Raw genomic sequence first — 16,807 nt, 5'->3', positions numbered from 1 at the left:
TTAATGCCATTGGACAACGGAAAGCGACCGAGTCAGGTGATTTCGGATGAAGCCGGCGATTCATTCCAGGCTATTGCTCAGAGAGAGACAAACGCACGCCCAACCCGGATGCTCTGATATCGAGATAGTTTGTGGGGTCTTTTTTCGGAGAGGTTAAGGCAATTTCAGTACTGTTCATGGGAACAGCTCCCATTTTGTTTGCGTCGGCTCAGTTCCATCGAGAGCCGCATCGTTTCTCGTCGTTTTGAAGCGTACCCGGACACTGCGCGTTAGTAGTGTTAAGGAGTGAAGAAGGCAGGCTGCATGCTGGAAGTCTCGCTCATAAGGAGGTCAGTTGCGTGCCGAGCCTTGCACGGTGTACTACCACTGGGTCTGAGTGATGGCGGAGTGTGGGAGAAAGGGGCTGTCTCTTCTTGAGGCGGCCCGTTCTCGCTATGAGAGCTTGCAGATATCCGACGATGTATTTGGGGAGTCTGGGGACGACAGTAGCGAAAACCCCTTCTACAGTACAACGGGCGACTCGAATTCGGACAACTACACGGACGACGCGAAGGCAAGCGATGCAGGGAGTAGTCCAACCTGTGGGCTGCTTGGCTCATCCTCCAACAGCCAGGCGGAGGAGGAGGGATGGAGCCACGCGTTTCAAGACATCAGCGTCCCCCAGTATACGGACACGCATGGTGAGTTGGTGTGAAGATCTCCACAGAACCTCCTCCCACACTGCGACCCAGCCAAAGTCATTTTGGAATATATAAGTCGCTAGAAATAATGCGGAGGTCGAGACTAGCGAGTAGAACGAGTAGTACATATTTACTAAATTAATATGGCACACAGAAAGTCTTTTATTTTTCATTACTTCTTCTTATGTTATTGAAAAAAAAATTGTTACTTTTTAATAAAAGTCATAGACATTTTTAACATGTAGGCTATATTATATATCGGCAAAACTATCAAGGACCTGTAAATGTTCGTTATTGTCTGTCAGATGAGGTATAGGTTAATTAAGTGCAGTAAACTGGGCTGTATGCTTTTTGCATAGTGGGTAGTCGTGTCATTAATTCAAATCAATATGCTTTCAGCACCTGTGTAGAATGCAAATATATCTAGTATTGACTGATGTAGCTAATACAAACTGATTTACATGTCACTCGATAAAAAAAAAAACAAAAAAAACTTTGTCACCCTATTTAAAACCCCATTACTTCTAACATCATGATTGGATAAGAATGAAATTATTGCATTTTTTTTCAATTATGAAGGCAGTTATATTTATATTCAGAAAACACGTCCTGTTTAATTTTTTGTTTGTTTGTTTTTTGGATGCCCCAGTTTGTGGAAACTGTGGTATCCCCTTGCTAAGCTTAGGCACCTATGAATCAGTGTTCAGTAACGCTAACATTATGGCTCGGTGTTCAGTAAGGCTAACATTATGGCTCGGTGTTCAATAAGGCTAACATTATGGCTCGGTGTTCAGTAAGGCTAACATTATGGCTCAATGTTCAGGAAGGCATAGCTGGCTGTAATGTAACAGACTGCTGCATTGTTCTTGGCACACAGCAAAATGAGTAAAGTAGGAATGAAAAATTGTGGGAGTGCCTTTTTGCCAAATCAGAGTATTCACGTGATTAAACAAATGTTATTTTGATCAAAATGATGCAGGCCGATCTATAAACGTTCATACATCCTGAATATGTGTTGGGTTAAGGGTCCACCAACATTGGTGAAAATTGGCACCATCAGGCACCATCTCTATATTAGGGACATACGATATGGACACAGTACTGTGCATATTACTCAGGCCTGCCTGAAAAAAAACAACCCAATTAATATGGACATGCTTGCACGTAAATCGAAGTCTTCACAAAGTTATGACCTACATTATTAAGTCTCTTCTTATCAGTTTTATGTACGAATATTTATTATGAAATTATTATTATTATTATTATAATTATTTGCTTCATGATTCTGTGTCTTTAGATGCTATGTGTTTTAGACTTACGCTTTTGAGGAGATTGATTAATTCCATATACAAGTCATTTGTAGCACACATATTAAATCTATGGCTCATACACAACTAAATTGGCTGTTTTCGGGAACATTATACTACAGGTCAATCTAATGACATCTAGATCTGAATTGCAATGATGTATTTGAAGATAAGGTCTATAATATTTCGCTTGAAAAAATTGTACTTGGCACATTTTTATAAAAGCAACATTTTAAAAATGTGAATACATATTTTCATTGTTAGCTGAAATGAATAGACAATGACATAAAATAATGAATTTTTATCTGGTTATAAACCACAAACATGTTGATCCATTTTCCTCCAAATTAGTTTCTGCAGATTTTGCATATTCAGAGCTCAGGAATCAGAAGGCTGGATCTGAAGTAACACTATGGATCCTGTCGTCTGTCAGTCCCCAGTTTCAGGCCCTGCTTTGAACCGAGCAGCTGTGGTTGTTTATAAATGCCATATCTCTCCTCGGTGGTGGGCTGGAGTCTTCTGCCAGTCAGCGGCAGAGGAAAATGGGCCATCTGGTTGCAGGCTTTGCTCAGGCTCAGGACCCCGCACGGCACCTGACAACCAGTGACACCCTAAGCCACAGGACCTCAGGCTGAGTTCCATTCTTGGTTATCATAGCTGGCTGCAGGCTGCTCTGCTTGTAACCACCTGAAACTGTGTTGCCCGCCACTGAGTGTATCTCACTACTGGGGCCCTTGGCGCATGTATGCAACTGTAAGCCACAGTCTGTCTCCTCGTCCAGGTCTGGATGATAAAAACATCTAGAAGAGACCTATTATTTTAGTGCATTTTGTGACTTTTCCTTAAAATGATTTGTATATGTAACTAAAGATACATACAGAATGACTTCAGAATGAGTATGGAAAATCGATATGCATTTGTGTTTTGTGGAAATAAGAGTCCTGTAGACCCCAACAGACGCCTCCTCTTCCAATCTTGTATAAGATGTCCAGGTGTTGTTTGTTGTCATGCGTGACACAGCCTCCACTGGCCGAGTGGCTGGGTAGGCTGGGGGATTGTTGATCGCAGAGTGCCTTGCCACGCTGGGTAAACTGGGCCTTTCTCCGTCTGACAAAAGTGCCATAGTGGAGCGCTATTCTGGGCAGAGCTAGGAACTTGGCCAAGTGCAGCCTGGCATGTGCTGCTCAATGCAAACTACATTAGCATATCAGAATCTATCACACAATCCACATGCAGCGAAATCATATTTGAATTCTATGATCAGAGACCTTGCCGGCAATAAGGCACACTGTCTATTTGCCAATAAGGCAATAAGGCACACTGTCTATTTGCACATGAACTTTTTGTATTTATATTAACATGTACACACAGTACATGATAAACAAAAGCTATAATTACAGCCCTGTTTGCTGAGTCATAAACTGGAGAAATAAAACCTTAGTGTATGTCACCTTAGTGTATACACTTTGTAATGGAAATTAGGAATCTTTACTTGACAGAACTGGTAGTTTACTCAATTCCATAATTACTCCTTTGGTACCAGGGGACAGAATGCTGAATTTATGGAACCAGCTTTCCTGTTGTGAAGTCGGCCATTGCATGTCAAACACTTCTCTCATTTTAAGGTGAATCAAAGAGCCACAGAGATGTAATGAGGTGATTACTGCTTAATTGTACAGAATACTTCAGCTCTTTTCCATTCCAATGTGAAATTATACTGAAATCACATGGCTATAAAACTAACAAAGGCTAAAACTTGTTGGAATATTTATGTTTGATTATGTTTGACTTTGAGGTGGGCCACTGGCAGAATTAAAATGGTAAGATACTATGACTAATATAATTACATAAAGTAGACTAAAGTACATCTATTTACATAATATTTTGATCTAACACTTCAAAGGTTTGAACATTTTCTGAACGTGTTTTTATCACTTTTTGTATAACTGGGATTACAGTTAGGGCCATAATTAGTCAGCAAATAGTGGACAATCCCAAATTATCTTAGTAATGTCTGGAGGGCTCATTTGTACTCTGTGTGAAATATAAGCTTTCTGCAGCATTAAGAGTAATTACACACTAAACATTATACTTCAACCCAAGGTTGGTTGTTTTTTTTTCATAGTTCTGTCTTGGCACCAAGGCCATATCACATTTACACTGCATGTCTTAAACATTATGGTGTTCAAGTCCAGTGCTGCACTCAAGCAATATGACTCACCTGCTCCCCCTGGGGACATGGGGCCATAGTGACACAGACACCATATAAAGAAGCTCCAATAGTACATACTGAATATTCCAAAAAGTACAGTACACAGGACTTCCTGTTTTAGTGCTGGATCTGCAAATCTGTGTTCTGCTATGATTTTAAACCATGACTGAATATCCTATTAATGGGCTATTCTCCCTACTGAGCTATTCTCCCTACTGGCTGGCCGGTTTTGTTCCGTGTTTGCCTTAGCTGTTTTTATCACCTCTGACTGACAGAATTGCCATTAGTTGTATCAGATAAAAGAGAATGAACAGATGGATGAGCATGTTTGGATGTACTTTCCGAGTAACATCTGCGCCTAGCTTTTACCCATTAACCCATAAGACTGGTATGGCTCAGTTAGGGGTTTGTACTTATTATTTGCTGTTTCAATGACCTCTGTTAGAAGAGCTCAGCAAAGTTTGCAGGGCTGAGTAAATGCTAATGCTGAAATATTGTCAAACAATCTCTTGACCTTATACCACAAGCCAAAGCTATGATGCAGCAAATACAGATGACTCCATCTGCACTTCCTTCTGATGGAATCACAGACATTCTGTGCTCACTTGGATTTACGCTGGTTTGTTTTGTATTCAAATATATTGGGAGAATTGTGCATGTAAGTAGGCCAAATTTTACTGATGCAAACAATCAGCAATTGCCCCAGTTTTCTATTCATGTTGATCAAATCCCCCATTCGGGTTTATCATTGACTGAAGCTGTTATTTTCATCTGCACAGTGACTGCTCCTACCTGGTAAAAAAGAGCAAACAACTTATGACAAACTTGAAAGGAACAAGATTTGTGACTGACATTCATTGCCTTATTGCAAACCATTCGAATCACTCAGTAACAGGTGTTAAAGGGCTGTGACAGAAATCTGGGCATTAGATTCTCTTTTGACATGTATTAGGCTAAGGATGGCTCACCAAGTACAATAGCGTTGTGCTTTTAGAACCAGAGTTCAAACTGTCTTTTGCCTCCCAATTCCTTATGCTAATGGAGCTCAGAAAAAGAGCAGATACACCACCTGGTACCTCAGCTGCATTAACAATGACTGCGGACTGCTGACTGACTCTAAATTGCTTGTTTCCCCAATCCTGCATAGAGCACAGCTGCATGAAAAATAAGACCACATAAAATTCCCATTTTTTATTTAGCTTGCCTGGGTAACAGTGTTATAAAGTTTGCTTACCATGGTTCCACACAGTCCCACGCTCATTCATTATCTCACTTCGTTGCTATGGCAGAATCTACAAGTGTTATTAAGACATTTTTCTGTCATTGCTTTGTTTGGTGGGTCTCACTTATCATGACTCTGGTAAGCATTGATTCCTGATCCTGCAATGTAAAAGTCCAAAAAGTAGTGGACTTTATATACCACTAAAAAGATTTATAACAGTAAAAACTGTATATACCATTAAAAAAAGATTTAGAACTCACTGTTCTGTCCCCCAAATGTCAGTGAGGACTCATTCAGCTCATTTGTTGTAGTTAGTGTAATTACATAACTGCTTATTGTCTGCTGATGTTTATCAGTGTTGAGGTTTTGCTGCAGCAATGAACAAGGTAGTTGCCTCCTTCACTGTCTACACTGCATGACTGCATTACAGTCTTGTTGTCACAACCCCTTGTTATGCATACATGCATTAACACTTTGCAGACTACAATCATAACATGCGTGCTTTTGAGTGGTTACCACTAACAACCAGTTGTAACATTCAGTTATATGCTGTTTTAAAAACAAATACTTTAATGCTTTTCAATTGGGTTAAATAAGTGAAGTTAAATATGTGAAATGAGGAAAGGTTGAGGGTTAAGCCTGAATACTTGTAAGAAAAATATTGGTTCACAACTCTTTGGTTCTCCAAAGTCAGCTGAAGATGTTTTTGTGTGGCATTTCCTACTGACTTGGATTTGTTAAATTCCAATGGCAGGTCCCACCCAGAAAATGGCGGCCACATCTACAGCCATGGACTTCTTCCAGCTCTTCGTCCCTGACAACGCGATCCAGAACATGGTGACTCAGACCAACATGTATGCCAAGAAGTACCAGGAGCGCTTCGGCAGCGATGAGGGCTGGACCAGTGTGACCGTGACAGAGATGAAGGCTTTCCTCGGCTTCGTGATCTCCACCAGCGTGCACCGCTGCGAGTCGGTCCTGAGCATCTGGAGCAGTGGATTCTTCGGCAACCGCAGCATTGCACTGAAGATGAACCAAGCACGCTTTGAGAAGATCCTCAAATACTTCCATATCGTGGCCTTCCGCTCAAGTCAAGGGGGCAATCAGGGCCTGTACAAGATCCAACCCTTCCTGGACTCGTTACAGCAGAGCTTCGGGTGTACGTTCCGGCCCTCACAAACCCAAGTAAGAAAGCAGACACCTGGGCTCTTAGGTTACTGTTACTGAGTGAGTTGCTGTTCCTCACTACTGTCATGAACCCTCACTTCTTTACGATGAGTATCTTTGGGCAGGGAAGCCAAACATTAGTAAATGGGTTGGGGTTTTTTTCCACGGGCATGCCAAGCCACTGTGGTGCTTTTTCCATCATGTCTTCAGCAGCTTATGTTAATTCATCTGTTGTTTTGTTATGCCTTTAGAGAGTCTGGTCAGCAACAAACATTAGACTAATGGCTGTTTTTAACATTAAAGCAATACGCTAGAGTAGAGCAATTGGCAATAAACGCCTAAAACGATTAAAAATGAAAAGTGGAAAATTTTATGACGCATTAAATGAAAATGCTTTTAAAAAAAGAAGACAAAAAAAGTGACTACGATGACACGGTGCAATAAAGTCCAGAAGCAAGGACAAGCGAGGTAGCTGGATGTTTGCATATGTTGAGGTATTAGATGTTTGAAGGTTGAGGGCCATTGAAATAGGCAGGTTGACTCCAGGACTGCTTTGAATATGTGTTCCCTGAATAGATTTAGTGTGAGCCTGCTCCTCCATAACAGGCAGAAATGTCCACACAGCATGTGCATTTTCTGTCAAAGATGGCAAGTCCAGTTTGTTATTGTGAGTGAAAGACTGAGAGAGAGAAAGAGAAGGGAGGATTACAAAAATGGTACATTCCCCAGGTCCTCTCCAGCCTTTCTTGTTACATTGTTCAGTCTGCTACCGTCTTCTGTCTTAACGACACTCTATGGCATAAATGGCTCGAGACACAACTGACTGATAGAATATCTGTGGCATCTTTCTGTATACATAGAATGACCTGAATTTCTTTGTAGATTCAGCTCTGCCATTTCTGACTACCTCAGAGATACATGTCCGGTCCAGTCTCGAGGGCATTGCTGCTTTATGTCTGAGCCCTTGACAGCTTTCTAGTGACAGTGTACAATTTCCTTTTTACGCCTCGCAAATGCCTAGGGTTGAGCTCTAAATGAACTAGCAATATCAATACTCAATATCGGAGCATCAATATTTTATATCGCTGTTACTTTTCCAAGAAAGTTTCTGAGTACAATCAAAGACACATTCGTTATTATTGCTGTGGATAAGAGGAAACTGAAGGAAATTAATGAATACATCTTGAATACATTCGCAAACTGAAGGCAGACACTGGACTCAGCCATGAGGGATTCTTTAGTTTGTCTTGTAACTCACATGTCCTCCTTAAAGGAAGCTTACTTTGTGCATGATCTGATGTTCAGGAGACGCAGAACCGAAAAGGATTTTGTTTATGAATAACAAATGGTGTGCCTGACCTGCCAATGTGAATATAGTAGTGCCAACTTGATTTTCACTTCCCATGATTCCTCCACCCCCACCCCCAATTCAGCCACACATTCTGTCCCAACTCAACTCAGATGCAGAAACCATTTTGCATGAGGTCTCAAATTCAGCCTCGTCTTCTTTGCCGTAAAGTACCTTTAGACTATGGGCTAACACAAACCCAGTAGAGAGGCAGAAGCTCACTCATTTATTCTTTCTCACACAAATGGAGAAATTGAGTTGATTTGAAAGCAGCTTATAAAAGCTCTACTCTAGGGTCTAGCTGTGTGAACTGAAAGTCCCCCATAAGGCTGTGTTCATACATCTGCTCTTTTTAGATCAAATGACAATTCTCCACTACTCTAAACTGTGAGTTGTTTAATTTTTTCCATAGTTGGTGCTGGAGGGCTTGTGTTTTTGACTTGCCATTTTACACGCAATATCGAGTTAAGCAGTTGTAAAAGGTAAGAGTCAAACAGGCTTCAAATCATTAGGCTCCATTATCTATTATTGGTGTGTTTACACGATCCCCAGTGTGAAGCAGTTGAGGGACACCACTGGTCTATCATGAGTAAATGAAACACCATCTGCTCTCTTGGTTCCCCCTTCCATGGCAATGTTGCCTTAGCAACACACAGTACACTAGGCCAGCTCTTTGCCAGATCTATGACTTTCCAAAGATTTTGAATCCTTCACTGGCAAGGTGTCAGCTGCTCAGTTCAATTACTCTCCGTGAGCAGCTGCTTAGACACAGCTGGGAATCAGTGAGTCAGCACTGCTGCAATGTTGACTCTGGTACCGATCTACTCATTAGATGATCCCATGTTAGACCGAGGAAGTCGTTTGCTTCTCTGGAACAGTGCTAGCCATCTGCCATCTTTCAGAAGGCATGATGGCCCGGAATTAACCCTGCGTGTCCCAGAAGAAATGCTGTGCCTGCTGATTTGCTTGAGGTCTCGGCGTGACAGGTGTGCTATCCTTCAGGTCCTTCATGAGCCCCTGATTGACGAGGATCCCGTCTTCATCACCACATGCACGGAGAGGGAGCTGCGCAAAAGGAAGAAGAGGAAGTTTAGCCTATGGGTACGCCAGTGCAGCTCTACTGGCTTCATCTGCCAGGTACCCACAGTGCCTCGCTCACAGCCCTGACATGTAATACCCACCCCTGATATGGCACAGAGGGCAATATGCTACGCTTTCAAGGCAGTGTTTAGAATAATACAGTAATTAAAAATAAATGACCTTGTCTACAAAAGGTAAAAAAAATGTGTTTTGAGTAATGGGCTTCTTAGTAGGGTAGCTCTCTGATTTGTTTATATCCGCACAAAAATCGTAGCATTTAGATGCTGATTTTTGTGTGCTTACAAGAAATCTGATAGCTATCTGATTAATGTCTTTGGACACAATATACATTTTGCTTTGTGCGCTAAATGTAAATAATCCACTCACATACTGGAACTATACAGGTTTATGTCGCCAGCTGTTGTCCACCTCTTTAAGAGTGCTACTTACTTGTCAGATTGGGAGGGAACAGAGGAACAGAATCCCATCTCCTCCCTTGAAGTTTGAATTTGATTTTGCTCAATTACACCTGAACCAGTTCTTTTGGAGACTGGCCAGTGTGAGTTAAACACAAATGTGAAAAATTGGCATAAGCTAACGGGGCAGGTGGTGGCCCAACACTAGCAAGGTCTTGACTACCACTGACATAGTGAACAATGCTCTCTGCCCTAAAGCTTCCACAACCTTTTCATTGAGAATTCAATGAGACACATGGCACCAGTTCAGCACCTTCCCCTTCACATATATAAGTAGTCACAGCAACCCCCCCCCCAAAAAAAAAACCAACAAAAAAAACAAACAAAAACAAAACAACCCTCTGGATCTAATGGTCTCCCATCGATACTCCCATCGATGGTCTCCCATCGATACTAAACATTGTGACATTGTGGGTTTTTTTTGTTGTTGTTGTCTTTGTGCCTTATGTAGAACAGTCAAACTCCTAATCCCATGTTTGAGTTTTATGACAGTAAAAGCAGTTCTGATAGTTGGTCGGTGATGTAAAACAACTATATGATTCCTCCTTGCTCTAAAATTTGATGATGCCTTTGACATTTTAGTCACATAATTGTGTGTGTATATAAGTACTTTCCCACTGTCTGTTCTAGTCATGTGTCTTGAACACAATTCCAGGACACCAGACACTTCATCTAAATTGTGTGTGACATGCTTAAGTGTCTTTTTAATGACTGGCCAGGTGGCATGATGAGATGCAATCAAATGGGATATTTTGGGATGTTTTATCTGCTCTCAAAATGTACAGGGTAAAAGAGAGTCTACAGCCTTTAAAGTAATGGTGTTCTGCTCTTGGTTTGTGTTTAATAAAGCAAAGTACTTGGGAAAGAGCCCAAGGCTGAGTGCCAGAACAGTGGGTTCTGTTTTGTTCCAGTTAGCGTGAGGAAAATGGCATCAATTGTTTTGTATCTTGATTAATTTACTGAAATATTCAAACCTCAACATTTTTTAAGCATTTATACACTCAGTTTAGAGGGTCCCACTGACAAGACACAGAGAGTGAGTCCACGTCCCTGTTCTGGGAATGTGGCCAGACTCTGCACTGTATACTCTGGCCGCATGTCCAGGAGTGGCACCCTGGGCCACTCAGATCAGTGTAAGATGAGGGGCATGTCTGTGCTTGCAGGCAGTGTTCTCCTATCTCACTGTTCTGTGTGCTCTCCACTGACTATTTCAGCCCTTGTATTTTTGTAGAACTTTGATTTTATGCTTTGATATTTACTCATGTGTAAAACAAGTTGTAGCTAATCAAATCTCACCTAATTAACAAAGTATGGTTTGATTGAGAGTGTCTAATGTCTCCTCTTTCAGATCTATGTGCATCTGAAGGAGGGCCCTGGCCCAGATGGGCTCGACACCCTGAAGAACAAACCCCAGCTCCACAGCCTGGTGGCCAAGCAACTCTGTCAGAACCTGGCAGGCCGCGGGGCCATCATTTTCACTGGCCCGAGCATCACAAGCCTCTGCCTCTTCCAGGAGTTTGAGAAGCAGAGTGAGCACCATAACTCTCAAACACTAATGTGTAGCATTCATGGTTTTCTGTGTGGTGATAACCAGTCAGCTCCAGTGCAGTAAATTTTAGAATGTTTTCTGAGCTTTTATGTGTCAACGGTGTTCAGATTTATTAGGCTTTTGTAATGTTCTGTCTTTGTTCATTTTCATTTTGTCAGCTCTGTCTTTTCCTTCAATGACTCTGATCTCCCCCTATGGTTAGGCAAGCCTTGTGCTTTTTAATTAGCCACAGCAAGACACTCCGGCAGGATGCAAATGAGCAGAATCAGTTGGGGTGACCTTGAATCTTCAGAATGTTTGTTTAATTTTACATTAATTTTATCATAGTATCTCATATGTCATGTATGCCTGATAATAATATCAAAACCCAGTAATGTTTGAATCCTTAGTTTTCTCAACAAAGTTAACGATAGTTCAACTGTTAGACTTAAACATTGAAATCATACATTGCATATCTAAAATAATCCTAAAGTATAGGGTTTCAGATCTAATGGTAAGGCACATTGATGGTGGTCAGGCCTTGGTGGGGACACTCAAAAAGGGGAATGATCAGATCTCGATTTGTGGCAGCTGCTCTGTGACATCTGGCACCACTATTTGGTGCTCAAACGTGCCCAGCGCACATTAAGTCCAGCCCCAAAATCAGCCCAAGATCTACTCATGACATAGAGGACATTGGTTTTTGGATAGTGTTTGCGACTGTGTAACCAGGTGACTGTTACACAGCAGCTCCCCATTACACAGCAGCTACTGGACGGGGGAAGAAGCGGGGGGTGATGGGAGCTAACTTCAAACACAGCTTCCAGGGATAAAACCCAACTTTGCCCTGCTTACCTGAGCATGGTGTCCTTGCAGTGGAAAATACAAAAAGTGCTGGAAGAGCTTGCTGTAGGCCTTACCCTCATTGCACTGTGCAGACATCTACTGCTGTGGGCTTCTGAGCACCAGGAAGAGCGACTGCACGGGTCTGCCTCAGTCCATGCTCCGCAACCCCGACGGTCCGCAGCAGCGGGGCCACTCCCGAATCCAGATGAAGGGCAGCACGTCACTCATCAGCTGGTACAACAAGGGCAACTTCAGGTTCCTCACCAACGCCTACTCGCCTACCAAGCAAGGTAAGGAGACACACACCGAAGCCAGCAGACACTTAATTTATGCAATTTAACGCATTTTCTGCTCCTGTATATCTCCTGGTAGAGCAAGTGGAGTGTAATGCTGGCAACAGAAAGGTCAAAGGTTTGATTCCAAGAGTGCCTGCCTACTGTTATGCTGATAAATATGCATAAGAGTGTCTGCCAAATGCTGAAATTCCAGACAGCAGACAAAGAGGGCAGTTTTGCTGTCAGTACGTATGCAGATGTTGAGGCTCGTATATAATCCCTGGAAACCATTTCCAGTAGAGCTCAGTGGAGTTTTGCACTAATGTGCGAGGATCAACTGAACAACACTGGACACTGATGAATTACAGGGAGCTAAACTGTTACCTCATGTTCTCTGCAATGCTTCTCACTTTTCTTTTAATGCAATGTCCTGATCCATCCTGACAGCAGCTTGATATCAGTTTGTTGGCACAGGGTGTGTTTATTAAAGCCACAACCACTTTCTCGTTTCTCTTTAATAGATGCCAGAATTTTGCAGAAAATGTATTTTTAACCATGTTCCCCTGAATTCAAGGTTGCAAAGAACCAGCTGTAAGGCAGGACCACTTTTATTGGTTATTTTTAGACATATTGACTGATGGGGCGGGTGGGGGGTGGGGGCGAGATTAATAATATAACAATTTAGGAAGTCTTGCTATTACCCCAGGCAAAGACTTTGGGTTGGTTGGAGCTTGTCCTATTTTTTTTTTTTCTTTTTTATCTAGGCAGTGTTGAATCTGATATTCATGTAGTTTTCTTTAGCTGAAGTTGGACAGGTATGATCTAAGTAGTTAAATGGTAAAAGAATGAAACATGACTCATGCACCTAGAAAGGGTAAAGGACCTTTCTTGTGTCTAACAACAGCTATTGATCACCGGCTTCAAAACACAAATACAAAAACAAGTACTTTATTGTACTTTTTTGCAACAGGTGATGGCTCCTATAGATTTCAATTTTCATTTGGCTGGTAGGCGGTCCAGCAACTAACCATCGACTGGAAATCTTCAGACGGTTGCCATGGAAAATAGTTTTTGCACATCGGTGCCATGGGTTCAGATGCGTTTCAGCAAAGCCCTGCAGCCCAAGGCGTTGCTGCAGTGAAACCGCAGTGACTTTTCTCTCTCGCCTCCTGGTCTCAGTGCACCTCAACTTCCTGCCCCTGTATGCTCTGCAAATATGCTGTGCCAGCCCGTGTGCATGCGGGTCTTGGTGGCTAGAGTGTGTTTCAGTGGAATACACAGAAAGCCCCTTAATGCAACAGATGGGAGCTTGTTTTAGGTTTGGAGCAGTGAGTAGGCAGTGAGTGGTTTTAGATCCAAAAGCAGAAAGCTGCTACAGTCATCTTCATGGCTTAGTGGTTGGTTGTGTTATTTTTTGTTTTGTTTTGTTTTGTTTTTTTAAATTACCATTGTTTTAATCTGTTGAATTGTTGCAATGAGAGCGTACTCATAATGACCCACAAACCCAAGAACATGCCCTACTCTTTCTTGTACTGAGCTTAGTGCTTGTCTAAAGCCTTTTGTTTTTGTTGAAAATGTTATTTAAAATGAGACACTGCATCCTGAGGCTGAACAACGAGAGTTCTCTGTTGTTGCTGTTAATGTTAACATGCAGTGGGTCAGGGAGCTTCTGGCCTGGGGCTTGCAGGTCAGCTGTATGTCCTGCTGCTTGATGTCCATGCTGACATTCATATTCTGGGCTCTAGGCATGATCATTAAGAGGAAGAGTGGGGAAATCCCCTGTCCGCTGGCGGTGGAGGCTTTTGCTGCCCATCTCAGCTACATCTGCAAATACGACGACAAGTACAGCAAGTAAGCCCAGTTGATTAGAGCCTCTCCACCTGCTCCACCCTATATCATCAGAATCTCATACGCCACCACCCATGGCAGGCACAGAATAATGGAATCACTATTACAAATGACCACAGTCCGCCTGGCTGATGTCTTTGGCTGATGTCCCGTGTGTCTTGAACTTCAGGTACTTCATTTTCCACAAGCCCAATAAGACGTGGCAGCAGGTCTTCTGGCTGACCATCAGCATTGCCATCAACAACGCCTACATTCTCTACAAGATGTCCGACGCCTATCACGTCAAGCGCTACAGCCGAGCCCAGTTTGGCGAGAGGTTGGTCAAGGAGCTTTTGGACTTGGACGACTGCTCGCCTACCCAGTGAAGTGACCACAAGCTGTCTAGCACCCCCCCCCCCCCCATCCCCACCCCCCACGCACATGCACACGCACACGCACATGCACATGACCACACACGGGCGCGCCGAGAACATCTGAGTTGGATGTTTCAACACCTTCTACACTTTCTATCTGTGATAAATTGAAGCCGTGCCAAGGTATGATTTAAATCCGGGTTCGTGTTTAACGCCACACCTTGCGATGTCTCTATGATAAAGCTCCCTCATACTGTACACCACAGGACGCCTGTATATAAGCCATTCAGCTCTCTCTCTGTGTCCCTCTGGTGCATGCCAACACGAAGACGTGTCCCTGTGAATGTGCACTTATTTCCAGAGTGATGTCGTGTTTGTGTAATTTGAACCCTGAGGTAAACCATTTTGTGGAACTCTGTATGTTGGCAGCATATCAAACAGAACATGCCGCACTGACAAGAAACTCATATAGTGATTAAAGTCTTAATCAGAAAATGGAGAATGTAGTGCCATTCATATCAAGTTTCATTATAACGTTTGTTGAGAAGAAAATATCAAAGTCTTCCCAAATATCTGGTCTTTTACATTATAGGTTATTACCCCCCCCCCCCCCCCCCCCCCCAGTTTTGGTGATGTGCAGTTCCTGTGGCAACACCAACGCACTTTCCCCTTGTGGTTTTTCCCTTTTGGATCTAAGGGAAATCAACAGTACATACCAAAATGACATTATAACCCCAAATGAATATTCAAAGATGGCACATCCACCAAGATGCTTTTCATAGCTTTTCTGGTGGTGTGGCCTAAGAGATCTTTGGTTCCATTGACACTCCTTCTGTCTATCAGACTCTGCAAAATCTGAGGTGAGAGATTAAGAACCTTCTCTGCTCTCTGCTGGTATAGAGAGTTGATGTAAATATGACGTTACTACTGAGTTCATTAGAGGACTGATTTCAGCCCATGGGTCTGACTGGAAAACGTTAGAAAAAATAATTAAATGGTTTCTCATGTTTTCAAATGAATTGCGTAATACACATTGACAAAGTTACTGGTAAGGTCTCCCTGTGAGTTGTGACAGATAAGTGAGTGGAAATCAGCTTTCTTCTCCATCAGGATATGTTTACAATAGTAATGCCATGCAAACCAATCAGAGGTATTTTCACTAATGACAGCTATAAGGAAATACTGCAAAACCAAATGTTCTGGGCTTTGGTTCCCTTCAGGTAGTTTTTAAATTGAATTCAAACCCCTGACTCTAAACACTGTGCTATGGCCATGACAGACTAACCTTTCTCTCTGACAGATTCATGCTCTCAGAATTCTTATAATTTTTGCTTCAAAATCTTAAAATAAATAAGTAATTAAATCAATAACAATACAAAATGATGAAATATTGAAACACTCCACATTGCTCCTGAACTTACTGGGAACCGTTGGACTGGAAACGGACTTAAGCCATGCAAAGTGCTGACCTGTCTCCCCCAGAGCAGTTGGTCTGCTGATGTGTGATTCCAGCAGACTTCCATCAGCTCCTGCTTTTCTCAACAACCTTCCCACTGGTGCCAGAAACAACGGCATGCTTAGACAGTAAATCACATCCATTCATATTTGCTCTGTTCTGGTACAGTTGAACCTTGCATGTTCTCTTGAAGATTCATGTTCAGTCTGTATGAAACTGCAATATTTTCATTAAGAGGATATATAGTGTATTTGGCATATTTTGTATTTGCATCTTTTGTTGGGAGCCATTTTATCCTTTTGTAGCTGTCCTTTCTGAGAGATACTTTTAATGTAATGCTTCAGTATCTGTGATTACATTTTTATATGCGAGTGTTGTAAATGCTGGGTTCAGTGCAGCTTCCACTTCATTGCGATGTTTTTCTACTGATGCAAGCGGTGATTTGTTTTCTAGAGCAGCTTTGGTTTCTTCCACACTTCCTCTGTCTGCAATTCGTGTAGAATTGCTTTTGTCTGAGAAAGTCGGAAAAAGAGTGAGTCCCAAAGTGGTAGGCGATTGTGGCAGGTCTGACTTTGATAGTGCAACTCTCCCATCTCTTGGCCATCTTGGGCAACCTCAGGGTTTTGTAACTACAGTGAAGTACTGTAGTGCAATAGACATTATATTGTAGATGAAGGGGTGAAAAAAGGCTTAGGTGCTTTAAAAAATATGTCTGCAAAGAACATAGTGTGGGTAAAAATGTCAGCTGGTGTGAACTGTTAGCACGTGCACAGCCAACTGGATAAACTCCAATTTGTACCGTCACTGAAGGGGGGGGGGGGGGGGGGGGTAGCGTATACAATTAATTTTGACCTGACCTGATTTACATTGGACCAACATTCTTCAACAAAATATTGATTAAACTCAGTAATAATTCTCCATTGTACATAATCTGTATCTATGAATTTACACAGAAACATATGAATGTGGTGACTGTGGTGTTCCTGGCTGTAAAAGCCCTTAGATGTTC

General features: G+C 42.3%; 1 protein-coding gene across 1 annotated transcript; it reads left to right on the top strand.

Moving 5' to 3' along the window:
* The first annotated feature begins 76 nt into the window (after positions 1–76).
* On the top strand, positions 77–14,388 carry pgbd5 (piggyBac transposable element derived 5). Its single transcript, XM_027000483.2, has 7 exons — positions 77–680; positions 6,176–6,606; positions 8,939–9,073; positions 10,841–11,021; positions 11,959–12,156; positions 13,887–13,992; positions 14,159–14,388. The coding sequence occupies exons 1-7, from the start codon at positions 380–382 to the stop codon at positions 14,352–14,354; spliced, it is 1,548 nt and encodes a 515-aa protein (XP_026856284.2). The 5' UTR covers positions 77–379; the 3' UTR covers positions 14,355–14,388.
* The last annotated feature ends 2,419 nt before the right edge of the window (positions 14,389–16,807 follow it).

Source organism: Electrophorus electricus, chromosome 11 (assembly GCF_013358815.1).
Source record: "Electrophorus electricus isolate fEleEle1 chromosome 11, fEleEle1.pri, whole genome shotgun sequence".
NCBI classification, from domain to species: domain Eukaryota; kingdom Metazoa; phylum Chordata; class Actinopteri; order Gymnotiformes; family Gymnotidae; genus Electrophorus; species Electrophorus electricus.
Note: the sequence above shows the minus strand (reverse complement) of the source record. Positions and strands in the feature narration are given on the sequence as shown.

What these genes read in the sequence shown, in the direction of transcription:
- pgbd5 (XM_027000483.2), top strand. Translation starts at nt 380, where the DNA reads ATGGCGGAGTGTGGGAGAAAGGGGCTGTCTCTTCTTGAGGCGGCCCGT. An exon ending in CCAGTATACGGACACGCATG is followed by an intron (nt 681 to 6,175) that starts GTGAGTTGGTGT and finishes TTCCAATGGCAG; the next exon opens with GTCCCACCCAGAAAATGGCG. An exon ending in CTACTCGCCTACCAAGCAAG is followed by an intron (nt 12,157 to 13,886) that starts GTAAGGAGACAC and finishes TCTGGGCTCTAG; the next exon opens with GCATGATCATTAAGAGGAAG.